This window comes from Bombina bombina, chromosome 1 (genome assembly GCF_027579735.1).
Source record: "Bombina bombina isolate aBomBom1 chromosome 1, aBomBom1.pri, whole genome shotgun sequence".
NCBI lineage: Eukaryota > Metazoa > Chordata > Amphibia > Anura > Bombinatoridae > Bombina > Bombina bombina.
The window spans coordinates 338,677,264-338,700,077 of NC_069499.1; the positions used below are offsets into that span (position 1 = coordinate 338,677,264).

Sequence of the window (22,814 nt, forward strand, 5' to 3'; positions counted from 1 at the left end):
GATAGGGCTATTAGATTAGGTGTAATTAGTTTAAAGATCTTTAATTTATTTATTATTTTCTGTAATTTTTTTTTTGTACTTTAGATAATTGTATTTAATTTAGTTAATTGTATGTAACTTATTTAATTGTAGTGTAGTGTTAGGTGTTAGTGTAACTTAGGTTAGGTTTTATTTTACAGGTAAATTTGTATTTATTTTAGCTAGGTATTTATTAAATAGTTAATAACTATTTAATAACTGTTGTACCTAGTTAAAATAAATACAAACTTGCCTGTAAAATAAAAATAAACCCTAAGCTAGCTACAATGTAACTATTAGTTATATTGTAGCTAGCTTAGGGTTTATTTTATAGGTAAGTATTTAGTTTTAAATAGGAATAATTTAGTTAATTATAGTAATTTTATTTATATTTATTTAAATTATATTTAAGTTAGGGGGTGTTAGGGTTATACTTAGGTTTAGGGGTTAATAATAAATTTAATATAGTGGTGGCGACGTTGGGGACTGTAAGGTGCAGATACTATTCAGTCAAAGGTGATGTGTTTATTAGCTTGATGTGTGAAAAAAACTTTAATGGGATGTTTGTAATATTTTAGTTTTTTTAAGAAGTTAGTGGATGTGGATACTTGTGTTCGTATGATCCGCGGAATGTTATTTTTGTCTTTTTAGGAAGAGGTTGTGAATAGTGATGTCACGTTCGCGAACGGCGGACTCGAACTTCCGCAACTGTTCGCGAACCGGCGAACCGGGCGAACCGCCATTGACTTCAATAGGCAGGCAAACTTTAAAACCAACAGGGACTCTTTCTGGCCACAATAGTGATGGAAAAGTTGTTTCAAGGGGACTAACACCTGGACTGTGGCATGCCGGAGGGGGATCCATGGCAAAACTCCCACGGAAAATTACATAGTTGATGCAGAGTCTGGTTTTAATCCATAAAGGGCATAAATCACCTAGCATTCCTAAATTGTTTGGAATTAAAATTAAATAACACTAGCAGACTGATGTAAAAGTTTTTTTTTACAAAATTTACACTAATGTTACAACAGATATGAGTTGTGGCACTGAGGATGGAAGTAGGCACAGTATATGCTGGGAGTCTGACACACAGGCTGTCACTAGTGGCAGGCTGGCCTGGCAACTAAAATTAAATAACACTAGCAGACTGATGTAAAAGTTTTTTTTTTTTTTTTTAATTTACACTAATGTTACAACAGATAGGAGTGGTGGCACTGAGGATGGAAGTAGGCACAGTATATGCTGGGAGCCTGACACACAGGCTGGCACTAGTGGCAGGCTGGCCTGGCAACTAAAATTAAATACCACTAGCAGACTGATGTAAAAGTTTTTTATTAAAAAACACTAATGTTACACCAGATATGAGTGATGGAAAACAGAGCAATTAGGCACAGTATATGCTATGGGCCTGACACACAGGCCTGATGGAAAATGAAATTAGATTACACTAGCAAACTGATGTAAAAGTTGTTTTTTTTTAAATTGACACTAATGTTACACCAGATATGAGTGGTGGCACAGAGCAATTAATTACAGTATATGCTGTGGGCCTGACACACAGGCCTGATGGAAAATGAAATTAGATTACACTAGCAAACTGATGTAAAAGTTTTTTGTTTTTTTTTAATTTACACTAATGTTACACCAGATATGAGTGGTGGCAGTGAGCAAGTAGGCACAGTATATGCTGTGAGCCTCACACACAGGCTACAGGCAGGCAAATGCAATTAGATTAAAAAAACAAAACAAAAAAAAACGACTGAAGTTCTAGCCCTAAAAAGGGCTTTTTGGGCTGAAGTTCTAGCCCTAAAAATGGCTTTTTGGGGTGCTGTCCTTACAGATGAGTCCTTCAGGACTGTAGTGGACACTGAATACACTAGCCTAGCTATCAATTTCCCTATAAAATCAGCAGCAGAAGCACTCCTCTCACTAAGAATGCAGGATCATAATGAATCTAAAATGGCTGCTGCCCAGGAGCTGGGAGGGTCTGGGAGGGAGTGTCTGCTGCTGATTAGCTGAAATGTGTCTGCAGACTGTGAGATACAGGGTCAAAGTTTACTCAATGATGACGAATAAGGGGCGAATCGAACATCGCATATGTTTGCCCGCCGCTAAGCTAAGATCGCCGGGAACTGTTCTCCGGCGAACTGTTTGCGACATCACTAGTTGTGAATAGTTGACTCTGAAGGTATCTGGAAAAAAAAGAAGTGGAACATTGGCATAAATAATTTGTATATAGGGGGATTGTTTACTGTTAAGTACATTGGTAAGGATAGCTGAAGAAACAGTATTTAGTGAAATGTTGTAGGTAAGTGTAACACTGTTAGGGTTTAGTAGGCTCGGTGAAGGTTTGTGTTAGGTTAGTTTTGAGGGATAGTATGAAGGGATAGTATTAGGGTTTTCTTTAGTCTCTTAGAGTTAGTTCATTTTTTTGTTTATTTTTTTGAAGAAACTGATTATTTTTTTAATGTGAATTTTGGTGTATTGTTTTTTGTTTTGCATTTATTGTAGTACATTTTATGTATTGTAAATATTTTTGATGAGGCACTGTGATCCTCATTTGCATATCTTATCCAGAATCCTTTGCTGAATTGGAAACAATGTATCTAGACTTTTTCTGTGGGAAAAGCAAATATATATATATATATATATATATATATATATATATAATACTTACACACACATAAATACATAATACCTCTGAAGAAGTTATTTCAGCAAAGAATGAAATGCGTATAGAAGATGCACAGTGATTATTCCCTAGAAGGCTTCTGTATCCTGCTCAGGTGAAACACTAGATATTTGATACATTGCAAAAGAGAGGTTCTCTTCTCTGCATATAAACTTTGTTGCCTATTTGTATGCAGTGATCTTTCCTGCAAGACATACATTTATATTGTCCACTTGGAGGATCAATATTTTGGACTCAATTTTTAAATATCCTTTTTTTTAAGTTTATATCTAATTGTGTTGTTTGTGAACACATGTGTCTTGTATACTATAGCTTTTAGGTGCGGCTGGCAACAGCAAGCTGCAGATGGTAGTGGTTAGTAGGGGGGCACCCATGGGTGTTTTGTGGGCTCCAGTCCTGTGTTAAGCAATCCTGCTGCTTCATTTAGCTGGGGGGATATCTGCATTATCTGTCCTCCAACATGATTTCCTGGGGTGATGTGCCCCCCACTGACCCCTTCCTATGCCCATGCAAAGACCTAAATGAAAAACAAGATAAGTCTACATCTTTTAGTTTTAAATATATTTTTTTGTGTGTGTAATTAGATGTTGCCCTTGTATCACTTAGTTTGTAGCTCATGCTTTTTTTAAAAAAAAAACTTTATTTATATTTATGACAAAAGCTTAATAGTATGTATTCAATTGTTCACATCCCTGCAATTAAACCACTATCAATTTTTGCATTCAAATGATATTGTTTGTCTGAGACTATCTCAGGTTTTGTCGTAGAATTAATTAAATTCAACCAATAGAAAACAGTTTGTTAAAGAATTTTTAATACTTTTTGTTGGATAACAGGTTATATATATATATATATATATATATATATATATATATATATATATATATATATATATATATATATATATATATATATATATATATAACATACAACATGTTAAAATCCAATAAGATGTAATACCCAATAGTCGCCACTGGTTGGCACTCACCTGTCACTATGGACTTCAAGATGACTATATAATAACGATAACAGAAGAGGCGTTTTTATGCTGATAGGAATTGGGGGTGTGTGCATGTAGGAGGCGGGGACAGCGGTCACCTGGATTTATGCTGTAGCGTTGCTTATGCTGCTTCTAGCCGCCGTGGCTCTATTCTGTTGTTGCGGGATTTTATTTTTTCTTCGCCGCCCATCAACCTCACGCTTACCGAGGACAATCATGGCTCGGACAGAGAAACCGTTCTTCAGGATCGCGTGAGTATATTCATGCTGTATATGCCACACATCATACTAGGCTTTTTGAGAATAAACCATTGCTATACAGTACACACAACAGGGGCTGCATGTGAGATCCCGTGTCTCATGTTATGTCTGTATAGATGTATATAGTAGCATATGAAGTTACAGTTTATTATGATTTACTATCGTCATTCCAGCATCCGCATGATAAGTATACAGGCTTACGCAGAATGACACCTTAAAAGCACACCGGCCATCGTTTACTGTGTAAATGCATAATGATAAAATGCCAGTCATTCAATCTCAGCATTATGATATATAGCCAAATACATATTATAGTAGTCTGTCAATTTAAGAGCTATTACCTCTTACCTCATTTTGTTGGGGAAATATTGTAATTGGCACTCTTCGTTTAGATGCCAATGGCAAATCATCTTGATTGCTTATTTGATGACCATGTGTCTTGGAAACCATATTATGGCTGGAAAACATACTGGTATTAAACATGCAAACTGTATGAAAGGCATATTAATAATAACATAACTTTGTTTCTGTAATGACTAGTTCATCTGTTGCTAAAGTCATGGGCTTTGTAAACTGGTGGTCACATTTTGACATAGTACATGCATTGTTAAACAATACTGAATTGTAAGCAGCTCACATGGTACAGGTTGCTGTCAGGTCACAACTGCTATCTTTTCATTAACGTTTGCAGAATAAACTATTAATACTTTAATCCTATTGCTGAGCTAATGCAAATACCTTATAAAAACATTGTAAACTACTGGAATGGGTCCCATAAAATAAAACATTTGTGTATTCTCATAGTATATTTCCTATTCATATTACTTATCTATAAAATATGTTTTATTTTGCAAGAGGAAGGTAAATATTACCCCAAAGTGTTGGTGCACAACCCTTGGGGATGAATGTTTTTGCTGGAATTTTTAATGTGAGTGATAGGGAAGAGGTTATTTTTTTTTTTTGTTTTTTCATTATAATTTATTATACAGTGCCTATACACTGTAGTCAAAGTTAATGACTTTCATAATTTGGTAAAGCATCCAGTTTTATCTTTCCAATTTACTTCAGCTATCAAATTGTCCTTTTTTTATATGCACACTTTTTGAGTCGCCAGATCCTACAGAGCATTGCTAGAGTTCACAATGAATACATACTTTAATCTGTGATTGGATGATGGCTGTCACATGATACTGGGTAGCATACTAAAGTAAATGTTGAAATTTGTTAGAAAAAAACTACTGCTCATTTTACATAGTTGCTATTTTATTGTCTTTTTTTTTTTTTATGCGCTTGTTGATTATGTAATTCTACTGCATTTAACGGTCCTGTAAGCAAAATCCAGGTTTTATTGTGTAAAATTAATAATATATTTGTTTTCTTCTGACTGTATATTATACTACTATACCAGGTTTTACCAGGTTTTTTTTTTACATTTTTAGGCGGTGCCCCCCTCTGATGAAATTTACAAGACAGTGCCCCCCCCATAATAGATGCCCCTTTCCCCCCCCCCCAAATGCAAAGCAGTCTCTGAGCAATTTTAACCTTCTTGCGCGCCCCCCTGAGGAGTCCCTCCTCACACCTTGAAAACCACTGTACTATACTGATATTTTCCCACCCTTTTGTATATGTAAACACCTACTTGAAGGGTCAGCTCTAGGAATCTTTGCAATATACTTACATTTATTTATTTTGTTCCCTTCTCCTGTAATTCCATTCTAAAATTGTGTGCTTTTAAGTTCCTGATAGAAATGGAAGTGCAGAACACTGTTATATTCCACACAGCCATTGGCTGCACACTCTAGTGACCTATTTATAACTGTCCCTAATTGGCCACAGCAAAGAAAGTAACCTCAGTTACAACATGGCAGATCCCATTTGTTTTATAGACACTAATACTTTACACTTATTTTGTCAATATTTAAAGTGAATGTACATTTCACTGGTTTTGTTAAAATACTTACCTTTTCTTAGTGAAAGCCACTCCATCGCTTCCCCCGCTTGTCGCAAGCCTCTTCCTACGTCAGAAATGACGATCTCGGCCTTCCTCCAATCACGGCATTGCTTTAGCCAATGATTCTCCCGGGGGGGGGGGGGGGGAGCCGTGATTGGAGGATGCCGGAATTGTCATTGATGATGTATGAAGAGGCTTGCGACAGGCTGGAGAAGAGCTGGAGCGGCTTTCAAGAAGAAAAGGTAAGTATTTTAACAAAACCAGTGAAATGTAAAGTTTGATGAATGAAAGTGCCCCTGTTTATTAATAGGATTATCAAAAACCGGGCACTCATTCCGCAAACTTTACATTCACTTTAAACAGCTCACAACACTTTAAAAAATACATCTACATGTTATTCTCAAACTAATCTTTTCTTTGAATGCATAATATTACATAAAATTTATTTAGTGTTTAATGTCCCTTTTTTAAATTGCTTTTCTGCAAGTAACATTTAATTAGATGCACATATTAGTGGTATGATGTGCTTATTATAAATCGTGTTTAATGTCAACCAATACACTAAAGGAGAGTTTTAAGATGAAAGAGAAATAGTCCAACTTGAAGTGGTGACTTCCTGTATTTTGTAAATTCCTTGGAATTAAACTTCTATTCAGCAGTTTTTAATGAAGAAATGAAGCTGTTTGCGGTCTCTTTCAAACTTGTTGCCTTAATATCTGTATTTCTCTTTTCCAAATAATGCATACAAATACTTCTGATATTATTGAGCTCACTACACATAAAACACACACGTATGTGATATATTATATTTAAATGAGTTGTTAGTTACTGCTAGAATGTCAAGATTCCTTCTTGATTGGCCAGTATGACTTTATTATTGTACAGATATGTGTGCAGACATAATGTGATACATGAGCTGTTACAACAAATGCTCTTACATTTCTTTATGTCCAGCGCTGTCCCTATGTCATGCATGTGCTCTGCATATTTGTCAAGTCATTTAATATGCTATGCACTTGCTCCACTACATTAGCATGTGACTAGTGCAGCCAACTTGGGCCTAGTTTCCATTCATGTGGTAAATTGTGTAAACTGGTAATAAAAAAACAAACAATTATCCCCATTAAAGTTTAAGGAGATTTTTTATGTCGCCACCAGTTTCCAAGCCTTTATTACCTCAATGCAAACTAGGCCTTAGTGGCTGCATTTGCTGTTTTCTTTCAGCTGACTGGCTCAGTCACTATTGACATATAAGATGCAGCATTTTTTCTGTCTGCTTTAAAGGGACACTGAACCCACATTTTTTTTTCTTTTGTGATTCAGAGCATGCAATTTTAAGCAACTTTCTAACTTACTCTTATCGATTTTTAATTGTTCTCTTGCTATCTTTATTTGAAAAAGACGACATTTAAGCTAAGGAGCCAGCCAATTTTTGGTTGAGACTCTGAACAGCATTTATCCACCAATCGGCAAAGACAATCCAGGTTGTAAACAAATGGTCCGGCTTCTAAACTTATGTTCTTGCTTTTTAAATAAAGATAGCAAGAGAATGAAAAAAAATTAATAATAGGAGTAAATTAGAAAGTTGCTTTAAATTGCATGCTCTATCTGAATCATGGAACATAAAATTTGGGTTCCGTGTCTCTTTAATGTACTTGCCTTGTGCTTCATGTAGGGTGCAAAATACACCACTGCCTTCAGTGAATTTGAAGGGATATGAAACTCAAAACATTGTAATTAAGACAGAGCTTACAACTTAAAAAAAAAAAGAAGAAAGTTTCCATTTTACTTCTGATTATCAAGTTTGCTTTGTTCCCATGGTATTCTTTGTTGAAGAGATACCTAGGTAGGTGTCTTGAGAACTACATGGCAGGAAATAGTGCAAACTGATAACATTCTTGCAAAACTGCTGCCATATAGTGCTTCAGACACGTGCACGCTCCTGAGCTTACATTCCAGCTTTTCAACAAAAGATACCAAGAGAACAAATAACTTGATATTAGAAAGGTGTTTAAAATTGCATTCTCTATCTTAATCATTAAATAAAAAATTAGGTTTCGTGTCCCTTTAATTTGAAATGCATGTTATAAAACAGTAGCACCCAACTTCCTAACACATGAGGGGCTGCAGTTCAATATTTAGGATTAAATGAATAGAAAGGTCTGAGAGGGTCAGCAGTAGCTTGTATGACACAAAATATGTCTTATAAGCACTATACACCACATCTACCTCTCTGAGCATGGATAGTTTTGAAATCTGGCACATGGGCACTCACAGGATATGTGCATATGCCACCGAAAACAATAATAAAAAAAAAACTTTTAGGGGTAGATTTATCAAGTGTACATATGCGCCCCTGTCTGCCACTTCCGGTGCCGATATTCAGCATTACAAAAGAACACAATTTTGTGCTCTTGTGCAACGCCGCAGACCGGGGAGATTGAAATTCGCCACCTAAGAGATGGGGAGAGGTTTGGAAAGCAGCAGTCTGATAACTGCTGCTTGTTAAATACGGACTGCAGGTTCTTTTGTGAGAACCTGCAGTCGTAGGGGGTCGAAGACTTGCAAAAAGCCTTTTTTTTTGCCTTTAAAAGTATATTACTTAAATCCTTATATATCAAATTTAAATACACCCATGCACATTTTAATTTATTTTCTGTCCCTTTAATTTAATAAATTTCCTAATGTAGGGTAGCAGAGGGCCAGTTTAGGTAATGTTGCAACCCTCAATCTGCTTTTTTTCCTCTCTAGAAGGATCTTTTAAGGGTCACCATATTTGCCAGGTCCCCTACATTTAGAACTCACATTGTTAATTCCACTTTTCCTGGGACAATAAAAACGACTGCACACATTCTTAGGTCAACTTCTTCTAAGGAACTACAAAAACTAGTGCAGTGGGCCACAGCTGTAGCTCTGAGCGTACTTGCAAGCAGTACGGAGTTTATATGGAAATAATACATAGAAAAAGCACATTTGGAGGACAATGGAAAGTGTTTGAGTTAAATATGGACTTGTAGCTCTTTAAATACCAAAGCAGTGTGCATTTTCTGTAATCTTTCATATGTAAAATGATATTTATATAAAAGAGGGGCAAACAATACAGTTTAGCAAAATCAAATCATTTTGCATGTTTTATCTATGCTTAGAAAAATACAAATCGACCTCTAGTGTTTGTTCCCTATCCTGTTCTCTCATTTAGAATGTTTTTTTTTTTTCTTCTTTGTTCTTTATGATTGTTTGAGATTTTTTTTACTGAACTGTTTTCTGTGATTCATAAGATGGCATTTTAAATTGTATTTCTCTTTTTTTTTTTTTTTTTTTTTTTTTTTTTTAAAGCAGGAAAGCTCCTGTTCAAGTCACAAGTAAACCTTTTATTTTCTTGTCATACTTGCAGGGGTGTGTCACTGTCCACCAATAAAGCAGAAGGAGTTGTCCTTATTAGCTTTTTGTAATTTTTCAAAATATTTTTTTTTAAATATGCATGCTAGAAATGTGTTTGAACACAGGGAATTATTATTTGTAAACCCTATATATAAATGATAATGATCTCAAAGAAAAGGTAATTTGGACAAAATACCAAACATAGGTGACACCTATACGAGCTGCAAATAATTTATTTGTGACTATATTACTTGGTTATCTGAAATAAATTACCGGAGGGTAGGAATGTAATGTGCAAGTATTCACATACCAGTAACACATTGTTCATAGTCTTACGTAGGCGCTTATTTACCACAGAGGTGCTTAGTCACCAAGAGTGTGAAAATAGCATAGTGCATATAGTGTGATGCATCACAAAGATCATTTTTTTTTTTATCACATATTTTCGCCTCCTTTTAACACTCCCTAAGTGAAATAAATTAATCTGCGCTGCTTCAGTTACCAGCTTCTACGGTGTTAACTCTTTGGTTAAAGCAAACATGTAATATACTGCTGCATTTACTGACCACATAATGTAACAGAAGAAATGTCACCTAGGAAGTATTAGGGGTAATGTCAGCAAGTCATTTTGCTCTACAGAAAATGTTGATTGATATTTGGCACAACCTTGTAGTTCATGTACAGAAAGTCAAATGTTTGTATTGCGAAAACATTGTGTGCATTTTTGGGGGTAGTTGGCTTGGCATTCTATCTAGTTCATTAGATGCCCCCCATATGAATTAATGAAGCCACTTCAATTCTTAATATAATTTAACAGAAAAGCTGGGTTCTTTACATTAGTACACCTACCAATATTTCCCGGAGAGTTTCCAGGATGGGGTGGCTTGTGATATACATATACTAGGGTGATTACAAAAGTCTGTAAACCCTTGACTTGTTCCTAGTTTGTTTGATTGAGTGCTTGCATTTGTATGGCTGTATTAGGGACCCAGGTTTTGGGAGAGACCTTGATGTGGTACCTGGGCTTGTCCCATTTGGCCAGATGCAGTAACTAACTCTTCCAGTTTAGCTTTTAATATTAGCTGAGAGCTTGCAACTAAGTACTGGACTTTCTGTGTGTGTGTGTGTATGTATGTATGTGCAAATTATAATGTTGCTGGTGATTTAATGGGAAAGATCTGGGGACAGACCTGCAGTAAACTGGTTAATCACGTTGAGGGACACAGTTGGGCTGGAGTAGGGTTGCAAATTTGTGAGACGCACTTTGTTTACAAACTGCGGTGCACTCCTGGCTGGTTTTGTTATGGGTAACGATCCATTCTATTTTATCTTAAATTATCTGAGTGACAGAGTGCTGTTTTTCAGTAGATCCAATCAGAGTCTGCTTATAGGGCTTTACAGTTTATTTTAATGCAGAGTTGCGTAGGTGGACAAACGTGCATGTATATATGCATGTGTGTATAAATAAATGTGCAGACAGAATCTGGAAGCAAGGGATGGGGAGATCTGAACACCATCTGTTTATGGGTTTCTTGTAAAGTATAACCGTTGTGTGTGTGTGTGTAGAGAGCTTGCACAGTCCCAAAGAACACATCTTGGCATAACAGGCTTTGCTAAAATAAGCAGTAACCTGTGGTTTGTAAACTTGCTCTTATTCCTTTATACATTTGTTCTAATCTGAACCCATTTCATGTCTGTAAAATACTGTACTCTGTAACCTTCATCCCAGAATATAGTACATGATATAGCTATTATTATTATCGGTTATTTGTAGAGCGCCAACAGATTCCACAGCACTTCGAATGAGACTTTGTACCACTTAGTCCGCTTTGAATAGTTACCTCACACTTAGACTTCAGTTGTTGTTGTTTTTTTTTTTTTTTATTATAATTAAAGGGACAGTCAACACCAGAATTTGTTTTAAAAGATAGAAAATCCCTTAATTACCCATTCCCCAGTTTTGCATAACTAACAGTTATAATACACATTTTACCTCTGTAATTACCTTGTATCTCAGCCTCTGCAGACTGCCCCCTTATTTCAGTTCTTTTGACAGACTTGCATTTTAGCCAATTAGTGCTCACTCTATGGTAAATTCACGTGTATGATCTCAATGTTATCTATATAAAACACATGAACTAACACCCTCTAGTGGTGAAAAACTGTCAAAATGCATTTAGATTAGAGGCGGCCTTCAAGGTCTAAGAAATTAGCATATGTACCTCCTAGGTTTAGCTTTCAACTAAGAATACCAAGAGAACAAAACAAAATTGGTGATAAAAGTAAATTGGAAATTTGTTTAAAATTGCATGCCCTCTTTGAATCATAAGTTTTTTTTTTTTGGACTTGACTGTCCCTTTAATATTTTTGTAATAGTGCTGCAGAATATGTTAACTTCTTATTATTCAGGACTTGACAATTTTAAATCAACTTAGCAGCTCACCAGAATGCTGAAGAGTTGTTGTTGTTGTTGTTGTTTTTGTTTACCCCCCCCCCCCACACACACACACAAGCCAAGCAGTGCTTTTTGTATAGAAATACTGTGTGTATGAAAAAGGTATTGTAAAATGTGGTGCCTGTCTTTTTGTCCTACTACAAATATGGGATAATAATTTACATCATCCCATTACTTCAACCTAAAGTAATTGATATTTACCTAGTTTTCCAACACTCTTGATTTTCCCTCTTTCTAGCACTTTTTATGTTCTCATTAGCCCAAATTCTGTCAGGTTTGTGTTTTGATGCAGTTTTTCTATTCAGTTTCCAAGAGTTCCCAATTATCCCTCAATTTGCAGGATTGCTCTGTTTTTTGTGCTCTGTCCTTTGACTCTTTGCTTCCAGATTTCACTGAGAAACCTGATGCCACCTAAATCTCTACCTCAGATTACAGGATTCTGTCAGGTATAGCCCAGACTCCCTTTTCCAGATTAACGTTTTCCTAATGAAGTGTTTAGAAGGGATGCATTTCTCTCCTCTCTGGCAGGCAGTCTAGTGTAGCATTTCTAGGTCTGTCTAGTAACCAGTCATATCTTGGAAAATAATTGCTCTTTTTAGCTAGATATTTGTTGTTGTTGTGTTATTTTTATGAGTCAGATTTCTAAACATTTGCACCCTGTGCCTTGCTAGTGGTAAATAAAACAAATGCAATGTGGCACTTTAAGTAATAAGGCTGGACACCCATATAATCATTTGCTATTATTACTTATTATGTAGATGCTGAAGTTGCTGCCCCACAGGAAGCAATATGGTTTCCTATTGCAGCACAAGGTCCCTTAGATTTGACAGACATTTTGGCCGACCTTAAAAGTAGATTAATTTACAATGTAGAGACTTCTTTTCATGATTTAAAAATGTCTTGCATTAAGATAGGGAATGTAGAAGTTAAAGAACAAGACAGACTAAATGAAGTATAAAAATGATTATTTTTTCATAGTTTAAGCAAAAACAAATGTTTTTAAAAAATGTTTTGCATAGAGAGATTTGTTTGCCAACATATTTCACCTGTGTTTATTGAGAGTTCCTTCCCTTTGGTGTGGAAACATACAAATATAAGGATACTTGGTAACGTATTTTGCAATCTCTTTGCTCTGTTTAACCCCTTAATGACCGAGGACGTACGCCATACGTCCTCAGAAAAAAGGCAGTTAACGCCTGAGGACGTATGGCGTACGTCCTCGGTTTGGAAAGCAGCTGGAAGCGATCCTCATCGCTTCCAGCTGCTTTCCGGTTATTGCAGGATGCCTCAATATCGAGGCATCCTGCAATAACAATCTGTACCCCTCCGGTGCAGAGAGAGCCACTCTGTGGCCCTCTCTACACCGGACATCGATGGGCGCAATCGTTGGTGGGTGGGAGCTGCAGTGGGAGGCGGGTGGGCAGCCATCGATGGATTCAGAGTCACAGAGGGGGGCGGGATCGGGGGCGGGAGAGTCAGGGGCGCGCACAGACACGCGCGCGTGCACGGGAGGGAGCGGGTGGGAACTGCTTACACTACAGAAATAATTATGTAATAAGTGGGAGGAAGAGGGGGAATAAATGCCCCCAAAAAGTAATCTAAGGGATCTGGGAGGGGGTGGGGGTAGGGGTTGGTCGTGGGGAAGCTACACTACAGAAAACTGTTAAAAAATTAAATAAAAAAGATAAAAAAATATTGTTAACTGGGTACTGGCAGACAGCTGCCAGTACCCAAGATGGCCCCCAATAAGGCAGGGGGGGGGGGGGGTAGAGAGCTGTTTTGGGGGGGGATCAGGGAGGTTGGGGGCTAAGGGGGATCCTACAAAGTAGCATATGTAAATATGCTAAAGATGTATTTTTTTATTTTTTTTTAAAAAAACGTTTATTTTAGTACTGGCAGACTTTCTGCCAGTACTTAAGATGGCGGGGACAATTGTGGGGTGGGGGAGGGAAGGGAGCTGTTTGGGAGATATCAGGGGGTCTGATGTGTCAGGTGGGAGGCTGATCTCTACACTAAAGCTAAAATTAACCCCGCAAGCTCCCTACAAACTACCTAATTAACCCCTTAACTGCTAGCCATAATACATGTGTGATGCGCAGCAGCACTTAGCGGCCTTCTAATTACCAAAAAGCAACGCCAAAGTCATATATGTCTGCTATTTCTGAACAAAGGGGATCCCAGAGAAGCATTTACAACTATTTGTGCCATAATTGCACATGCTGTTTGTAAATAATTTCAGTGAGAAACCTAAAATTGTGAAAAATTTAGCGTTTTTTTTTAATTTGATTGTATTTGGCGGTGAAATGGTGGCATGAAATATACCAAAATGGGCCTAGATCAATACTTGGGGTTGTCTACTACACTACACTGAAGCTAAAATTAACCCTAGAAGCTCCCTAATTAACCCCTTCACTGCTGGGCATAATACACGTGTGGTGCGCAGTCTCATTTAGCAGCCTTCTAATTAGTAAAAAGCAAAACCAAAGCCATATATGTCTGCTATTTATGAACAAAGGAGATCCCAAAGAAGCATTTACAACCATGTATGCTATAATTGCATATTTTTTTTTGTAAATAATTTCAGTGAGAAACCTAAAGTTTGTGAAAAAAATTGTGAAAAAGTGAACAATTTTTTTTATTTGATCGCATTTGGCGGTGAAATGGTGGCATGAAATATACCAAAATGGGCCTAGATCAATACTTTGGGATGTCTTCTAAAAAAAAATATATACATGTCAATGGATATTCAGGTATTCCTGAAAGATATCAGTGTCCCAACGTAACTAGCGCTAATTTTGAAAAAAAGTGGTTTGGAAATAGCAAAGTGCTACTTGTATTTATGGCCCTATAACTTGCAAAGAACATGTAAACATTGGGTGTTTCTAAACTCAGGACAAAATTTAGAAACTATTTAGCATGGTTTTTGTTTGGTGGTTGTAGATGTATAACAGATTTTGGGGGTCAAAGTTAGAAAAAGTGTGTTTTTTTTTTTTCAATTTTTTCCTCATATTTTATAAATTTTTTTTATAGTAAATTATAAGATATGATGAAAATAATGGTGTATTTTGAAAGTCCATTTAATGGCGAGAAAAACGGTATATAATATGTGTGGGTACATTAAATGAGTAAGGGGAAAATTACAGCTAAACACAAACACCGCAGAAATGTAAAAATAGCCTTGGTCCCAAACGGACAGAAAATGGAAAAGTGCTGTGGTCATTAAGGGGTTAAAGGGACACTGAACCCAATTTTTTTTCATTCATGATTCAGATAGAGCATGCAATTTTAAGCAACTTTCCAATTTACTCCTATTATCAAATTTTCTTCATTCTCTTGGTATCTTTATTTGAAATATAAGTTTAGATGCCGGACCACTTTTGGTGAACAACCTGGGTTGTTCTTGCTGATTGTTGGCTACATTCATTCACCAATAAAAAAGTGCTGTCCACAGTTCTGAACCCAAAAAAAAGGAGTTAAATAGAGCATTCAATTTAGAGCAACTTTCTATCTGAATCACAAAAGAAAAAATTTGGGTTCAGTGTCCCTTTTTTAAGATTTTTTTTTTTTTTTTTTTTTTTTTTTTTTTTTTAAATGGAATAGTCATTGGCAGTGTCCCTTGTCTTCACGAGCACCCTTCAGTAGTGATGTTAAGATTCTGCCTCTTTTTGCATTTATCCTTATAACCCTAATCACTAAGGTCGCTTTTTTATTTTTTTATTATTCATTCAATATTTTTCAATAAAAATTATATTTAAAAATCCCTACCGCTTACATCACGACTCCTCCCAAGCCCTACTTCAGTCTTCTTATCTTTGTGACGTCTTCAGTGGCCCCACCCGCTCTCTTCGTCTTTGAAATGCACGTTCACGCTGCACTCTCTAAATGCTTATTATTCTTAAAAGGATTCCTTACTTGGAAGTAAAACGTAAGCGCGAAACGGGAGCGCCCGTGGTAATCAGTCTATAAATAATTTGAATAGAGCATGTGCAAATAAGTAAAGGGGCAGATGACGTGGAGGGACGGCCGCCTAACGGACGAAATTTCAATTGGACCCTAAAAAAACGTAATCAAGAGCTGAAATGTTTTTAAATATACGGGTTGAATTAGAGGACGCTAAGAAAATGCATTCTAAAGGTGAAAACTTGATTTATACGATAAATTTAAAAACATGATGAATGAAACTTATATTGATTTTGCAACTATAATGCGATGCTTGATAGAACTATAGGTAACTTTACCTTCACTTTACGTTTGAAGGGACTGTGTAATGGTTACAACAGACTATAAAGTGGTGTAGAAAATGTATTAGACTTTTGTTGAGTTACAAATAATGATGTTTCTGGAGGGTTATGTAGCTATAGGTAGAGGCAGTTCTGGCATTGTTATCTGTAGTTTAGAAATCACTGAATCTTTTAGTTCCTGATTATAAGCCACTGCCCTGGAACCAGTAATTAGTGAGATAGTGACTAAGCATTTGCATAGTTTAGAATGAAAACGCAGCACTGTTCTTTCTTTCCAGCCTTCCGTTTGACAGTTGAAGTATCCTGCACTAGGTTTAATTCCTGACCTAAATGATTATGCAAGCGAAAGCATAGCTGCAGAGCTGTCCCTGCTTCTGATGTTTGGGAAATTTAGTCTTTTGCACAGCAGCTGAACAGGGTTTTTCTTGTCTGAGAGGCCTGTGTTAAACACCTGTTAGGTAGTTAAAGGGAAGTTACAATTTTACAACAGTGGTTTTGTGAACAATTCTATCTGGAGCCATTGTTTTTTCAGTATTGTTGGTTTTTTTTTTTTTTTTTTTTTTTTTTTTTTTTTTTTTTTTTTTTTTATAGCCTGTGCTATTGACTCATTGGGGAAGTGCTATGTCCTTCCATTCTTTTTTGTTGCATTTATGTAAAAAAATAAACTAAATAAAAATATCGATCTGTTCCATATAATGGTTGTTGAACCACATTTTTGAAGGTGCAAAATCTCTTGTGAAGAACAAACCTCTGTTCTTTTGTCCATTGTAGAGGTGATATTAATTTAACAGTTCTAAAGCTACAAATAGAAAAGTGTATTCTGTATATAGCCAAACATGTAACTGTTTTATATTGTTTTAGAGGATTTACCTCTCATTTAAAAGTCAGGTGATTTAAAGACGCTGACCGTGCACAGTGAATCGAAGACAAAGTGCCACATGCGTGCACACACATATATTGATATGGTATTCTTGTATAGAATTGCATGCTTAGAAATGTATTATGTGCTTGCAGGCTCACATATATTGATATGATATTCTTGTATAGAATTGCATGCTTAGAAATGTATAGGTGCTTGCAGGCTCACATGCAAATATAGACACACATGAATACAGTACATATGGGCACATGAGTTTATAGACTGAGATACACACAATATAAATTCATGCACCAGTGGCAAGGTGCAAAGAAAAATAACACATTTGCTGAATTATACATGCACTTTCATCAGTGATTTAACTCCATGAGTGCCAGAACACATACAGTAGAGATTTAACCCCTTGTCTGACCCGTACCTTCACAGGTCATGCTCAGAGCTATCTGAATCTATTGTAGCCATGTATTGGGAAATGGATAAAAGAGGAAGATAGCCCTGAGGAACATGTTAGTGACACTCAGCTGTCCCAATACATGGACTAAGGGGAGAGGTGTAACAATGAGAGGCCACCACATTTTAACCGACATCTAGGCTTATTTTATAGGTAGCCTAGTGCCTGGCATTAGTCGAACACTATTTTAGTGACTTTGCTCTGTAAAATAAGCTAGGAATTGTAGAGTTTTGTTACTAGAGCAGTGACACAATTTGCTGTCAGTTTAAGCTAGAGTATGATGCACATATCTATATGCATGATCTTAGTACAGAGTAACTTTAGAAGTCAAGGTGTTGAAGGTGTGAAGATGGTGGTCTACAAGTTAAAAAAAAAAAAAAAAAAAAAGCTAGGCCAAATAGGCCCATATCTGTTTTTGAGTTTCATGTCTCTTTATTAACATAAACCATAAACCTTTGTAGAGTAATGGAGTAAGTCACCCCAAAAAAGACAGAAATTAACCCACTGTCACAAACCAAATCCTCAAAGCGAATCTGTGATGTAGTTTTGTGGCCGCAATGGTTAAAATTAAATCGCCTTCTGTCTGCACTAGACTTAAAAAAAACCTTTAATGCCACCAACGCTAATTCTACTATGTAAGCTGCCGTCACCAGGACACTTAGCACAGGAAGTCCAAAGTTGTCCTGATCTAATAGATTACAAAAAATAAAATTTTGTAAAAAAAAAATATATGTAAAAGAAATACTAATAAGTCTCTTCAGTAACGTGACTCTCTTATATCAGACAAAGCCAGAATTAAATAATCAAACATTTATTATGAAAATAAAAAGGTCAATGTATACATAAAAACAAACAAACAGAATTACACTAGACAAAGTTTAAAATAAAATGTGATAAAATCCTATTTAATTTTATCTTGCTAGTGGTGAGTAATTTCCTGCCCCAATAGAGCTTTGGTGAAGAATTTGACATCCAATACAAAACAGGTTGGCTCTCCACTAAATTACATTAGTTTGCTGAAATCACATTTAAATACATTTCTTCCCCCCCCCCCTCCTGAGGCCAGGTTTCTAACCAGGCCCCATCCAGAGTAGGCAAGGAAAGGTAGCCACCCTTTTTTTAGGGCAGGCCATAAATCAAATTGCAAGCACTGGCTTAAGTTATAGGATACCTTTTTTTTATATTTTTAGTTATGTATATACGGTACACATACACTTATGAGCAATCCTATTGAAACATCATGAGTATTTTCTTGATACTAAACATGACAACTCTGTCATATTTGGTCATCCAATAACATAAAAGTGATTGTAACACGTCTTTTCAAATGGATCAAAAGATGCAAGGATAACACTCCTCTGCCTAACTTAGATTTAGAAGGTAACACAGAAAGCAGCTGACACTGATATAACTTTACCCACTGTGGCCAACCAGGACTGTTGGAATAGGAAATCCTTGATAAAAACCCAAACTAATAGATTAAAACACAATTTGGTACAGATATATTTATAAATACAATACTGTTATAACCATCACCATTGAGTAACATTGTGCAGATATTTGACAAATCTAAAAATTAAAGGGGCTTTTAAGTCAAAATTAAACTTACATGATAGAGCATACAGTTGAGCATGTGCAAGAGTGGCTGATGGCTGTCACGTGATACAGGGTAAGGGAAAATGGATTTAACTTTTGAATTTGCCAGAAACCTACTTCTCATTTTAAATTCAGGGTAAGGGCTGCTGCATTTTTTTATATTATGCATTCAATTGTGTTTAATGCTCCTTTTAATAATTGAATATTATGAACAAAAAGTAGTCGCAGTACATTTGTATAAAAAGAGACCAGGCCCTTTCCAGAGTAGGCAAGGAAGGTATCCACCCCTTTTTTTTTTTTTTTTTTTTTTTTTTTTTTTTAGGGCAGGCCATAAAACAAATTGCAAACACTGGCTGAAGTTATAGGATACCTTTTTATAATTTTAGAAATGTATATACAGTACATATATGAGACAAAAAGCGAAAAAGTGGAAGGCGCTAGACTGAGGGGGTAACAAAGAGATATAAGAGCACAGAGGAGTGTACCTATATCAAACTAGAAGGTAGTGATCCCCTTGGAGCAAAGAACCAACCATATAGCAGCTATCCCTTGGGGAGGAGAGAGAAAACTGTACCAGATGAGAAAAGATATTCCCCAGCTGGCCCAGTACTCCCCCCCCCCCCCTCAAAAAAATGGATAGGACAAGAGCACGTGATAAGAGATAAAATAGCGCTGGTTGTAAAAGAATATAGTTGACACAATCACTGTGTGAGGCGATAACGAGGCAAATACAGAATATACAGCAAATAAAACACCATAAAATAAGTTGAATGCTAATTCCTAATTGTCCCAGATGCTTGACCACTTATATGTTATATATGGAAAGTCAGAAAATTCCAGACTAGGGGTATGGGTGGAATGCAGACTTACAAGAAAAAACCTCAATCGTATGAGGTAAGGAATCAGCACCTCAGGGAATCCCTCTCGGTAGATTAGGCTTGGCCCCTTAGGATGTTGGAGAAACTTCAAACAGCAAGCTTGCCTTTTTCCCTTCTGCTTTCCCGGGTATGGATGAAACTTCAGGAGGTTAATGCACCTTTTCCCTCGGCCTCTTTCAGTATGGATCCTCTCCGGATGGTATAGATGTATCGGCAATATATGTGAAAGAAAGAAAGGCCAAAATAGTGTGATATCGTTTAAAAATCTTACACTTTATTCACATACATTCACTCCTAAAAATGCCTGCTTACATCAAAAACCCTCACAAGTATGAGGTATTTATACAGCGATACACAACAAGTGCAATCCAATTACTGCACTATATGGTATTTAGTGTAGTGGAATGGCCACAGGTAGTTGAATAGCCACAGGTAGCCACAAACCGATGCGGCAACAGATAGCCACAAACAAATGTAGCCAGTGGATGAATAAAAAGTCTTATCAGTTTGTAAGATCAGTCCATTCCTATTTGGTGAAGTCTAACGCGTTTCAAAGGTTATAGTAATAACTCCTTCTTCAGAGACTGTTTTGTATGTGGACGGATGATCCTTATATTCCCGTATAAATACACTTCTGATTGGGCTAAATGCTCACACCTCCAATGACGAATGTAAAGTCCATCCTGATTCGTCTGAGACGGAGGTGTGTATTTTGGATCTACAAAGCGGCGTGAACACAGGACCCACATCCGCTAAGATGAACGGTATTAGAATGCACAGTAATAGTTCATCTATTCGGGTAATATAGAGGAATAAGCCTGCACTATTTAACAAGTGCACATGAATCGCAACCTGTTTGCCATATGAAAAACGGGCAAAAGACCATTTGAACCATACATAACGTATAAAAAAACAACAACAAAAAAAAAAAAAAACGGAAAAGTGTTTTACAATTAGCCTACATCTTATCCCAAACGATGCCCTCACATTCATGATCTAATTTAAACAATACTATATCGCAATTGTACATTTAGTATAACAGGGGCCGGTTGGTAAAGAAACAACAGACATCATAATATTTTTATACTTTCGTTTAAGAAAAAAACTGAAACTAATAGATCAGATTCGAACCCACAACCTGTGTGTTCCGGGGCAGTGAACTTAACCACTGGGCTACACCTGCCCAATATATATACACACACACACACTATAGCTTATAAAGACCACATGTATGTGATTCTTAAAATTTTTCATTCTTTATATACCAATAACATACATAATCTGGCCCCCTTTCTTATATTCAGGAAGGAGTTGCCCAATATTTAATAGAACAAAAAAATGGTGCATGTACATTTTTGTTATCTATTGTTGGAGGATCAATGGGTTTATGTTAAAATCATCTTTAATACAGATATTATTCTAAATCATAAAAATGGTTCTTTTAAAAAGTGATTAAAATACTTATGTATAAGAATGTGTTTAAAAACTGGAATGTTCCTTAGATGTATTTTTAGCTATAAAAAGTAAATATAACTGAACATATACTCTAATTAAAACTTTTCTAAAACTTATCCAACTAGGATGATATCATATTCAGAGAATGGAATATATTTATTTGATTTTACATATTTTGAATATTTGTATATTATATTATTATTGTATTTTTCTTATATAACATTTAAATGTGCCCTTAGTTATATTTGATAATTGACAGGAACTTGGTATTTCTACATTGCCTGATCTAGTCATAGAAACTAGTATTATTGATGATGTGATAAACCTTCCCATGTAATGTATGAATATATATATGCTACCCTAGGATAACTGACCAGTCTTATGTTTCTAAAAAGGCAGCTAGATCTATATCCTTGTTCAGACCATTTGGTATTAGTGTGTTCATGGTATGGATCCACAAAGTTTCTTTCTTAGGTAGGGCAATGGTTCTATTACCCCCGCGTATGTGGGTTTTGACATGTTCAATGATGGTACCTCTCAAACATGATGGGTCTTGTACATATACACTTATAAACAATCCTATTGTGACATCATGAGGATTTTTTTTTGTTATACTAAACATGACATGTCTAACATAACATGACATGTCTATCATACTTGGTCATCCAATAACCTAAATTAAAACATGGCTTAAGATATCCTAGAGTGTCTGTTTCTTGAAAAAGGACACTGTCTTGTGAATCTAGATGTATGTAATAAAATTTGCTCTGCCAAATAGTAAAAACTATTTGACACCTAGCTGCAATTGGTTTATTGTCCATGTTCAGTATAGGACATTTGTTGCAAAACTCCTTTCACCATGAAACTCAAATTTTGTAATGATAGATCCCTTATTACACTGGGGGCAGGGCTAGACTGGGAATTTTCAAGTGCCCATTTAGCAAGAAAACAAGTAAGTTGTTTGCTGCCCCCCCATTTTTTACACAATCTGTTTATTTTTAGATTTACTTCAATTTTACTAATTGAGAACTGTTTCATATCCCTGTTGTACATGTGTTTATCTGATTCTGCTATTAAAAAAACAGTAGAAATGAGGAGAAAAAATTCAAACTATCCAAGATTTGTTAGATAGTCCTTGGGGTAAATGCACCACCCATTGTCATAGCACCCCCAACTAAAAGTTTAGAATTGCTAAGATAAATTGCATATATGACAATGCCTGCTGCTGGCCAAAACAGCTTACCCATCGTCCCTCAGACAACCAGACACGGTAACAACCTTCCTTCTATTAGATTACATTTTTTTTTTTTTTTTTTGTAAATTGGACGGGTATGGTTATTGTGTTTTTTTGTTTTTTTGTTGTTGTTTTATTTTTCTTGGTCATGTTACTGTGTCCACCAATAGAGTTGTAAGTGATTTGCTTATCAGCCAATTAGCTTCTTTCTCTTGGACCCTCCCACTACTGTATCTTCCCTATAAATGTCCAAGTTTTGCAAAATGGAACCCATTGCTGCCAACCACCTCCCACTGAACCATCTGGCTCTCACAACATGTCTTGC

At 36.1% G+C, this 22,814-nt stretch overlaps 1 protein-coding gene across 1 annotated transcript in view; it reads left to right on the forward strand.

Moving 5' to 3' along the window:
- The first annotated feature begins 3,807 nt into the window (after window positions 1–3,807).
- The window catches only part of LOC128645272 (probable hydrolase PNKD), a 408,654-nt gene continuing 389,647 nt past the window's right edge, over window positions 3,808–22,814 (forward strand). The window contains 1 exon segment of the mRNA XM_053698128.1: window positions 3,808–3,961. Coding sequence (XP_053554103.1) covers window positions 3,834–3,961 — 128 coding nt within the window. The 5' untranslated portion in view covers window positions 3,808–3,833.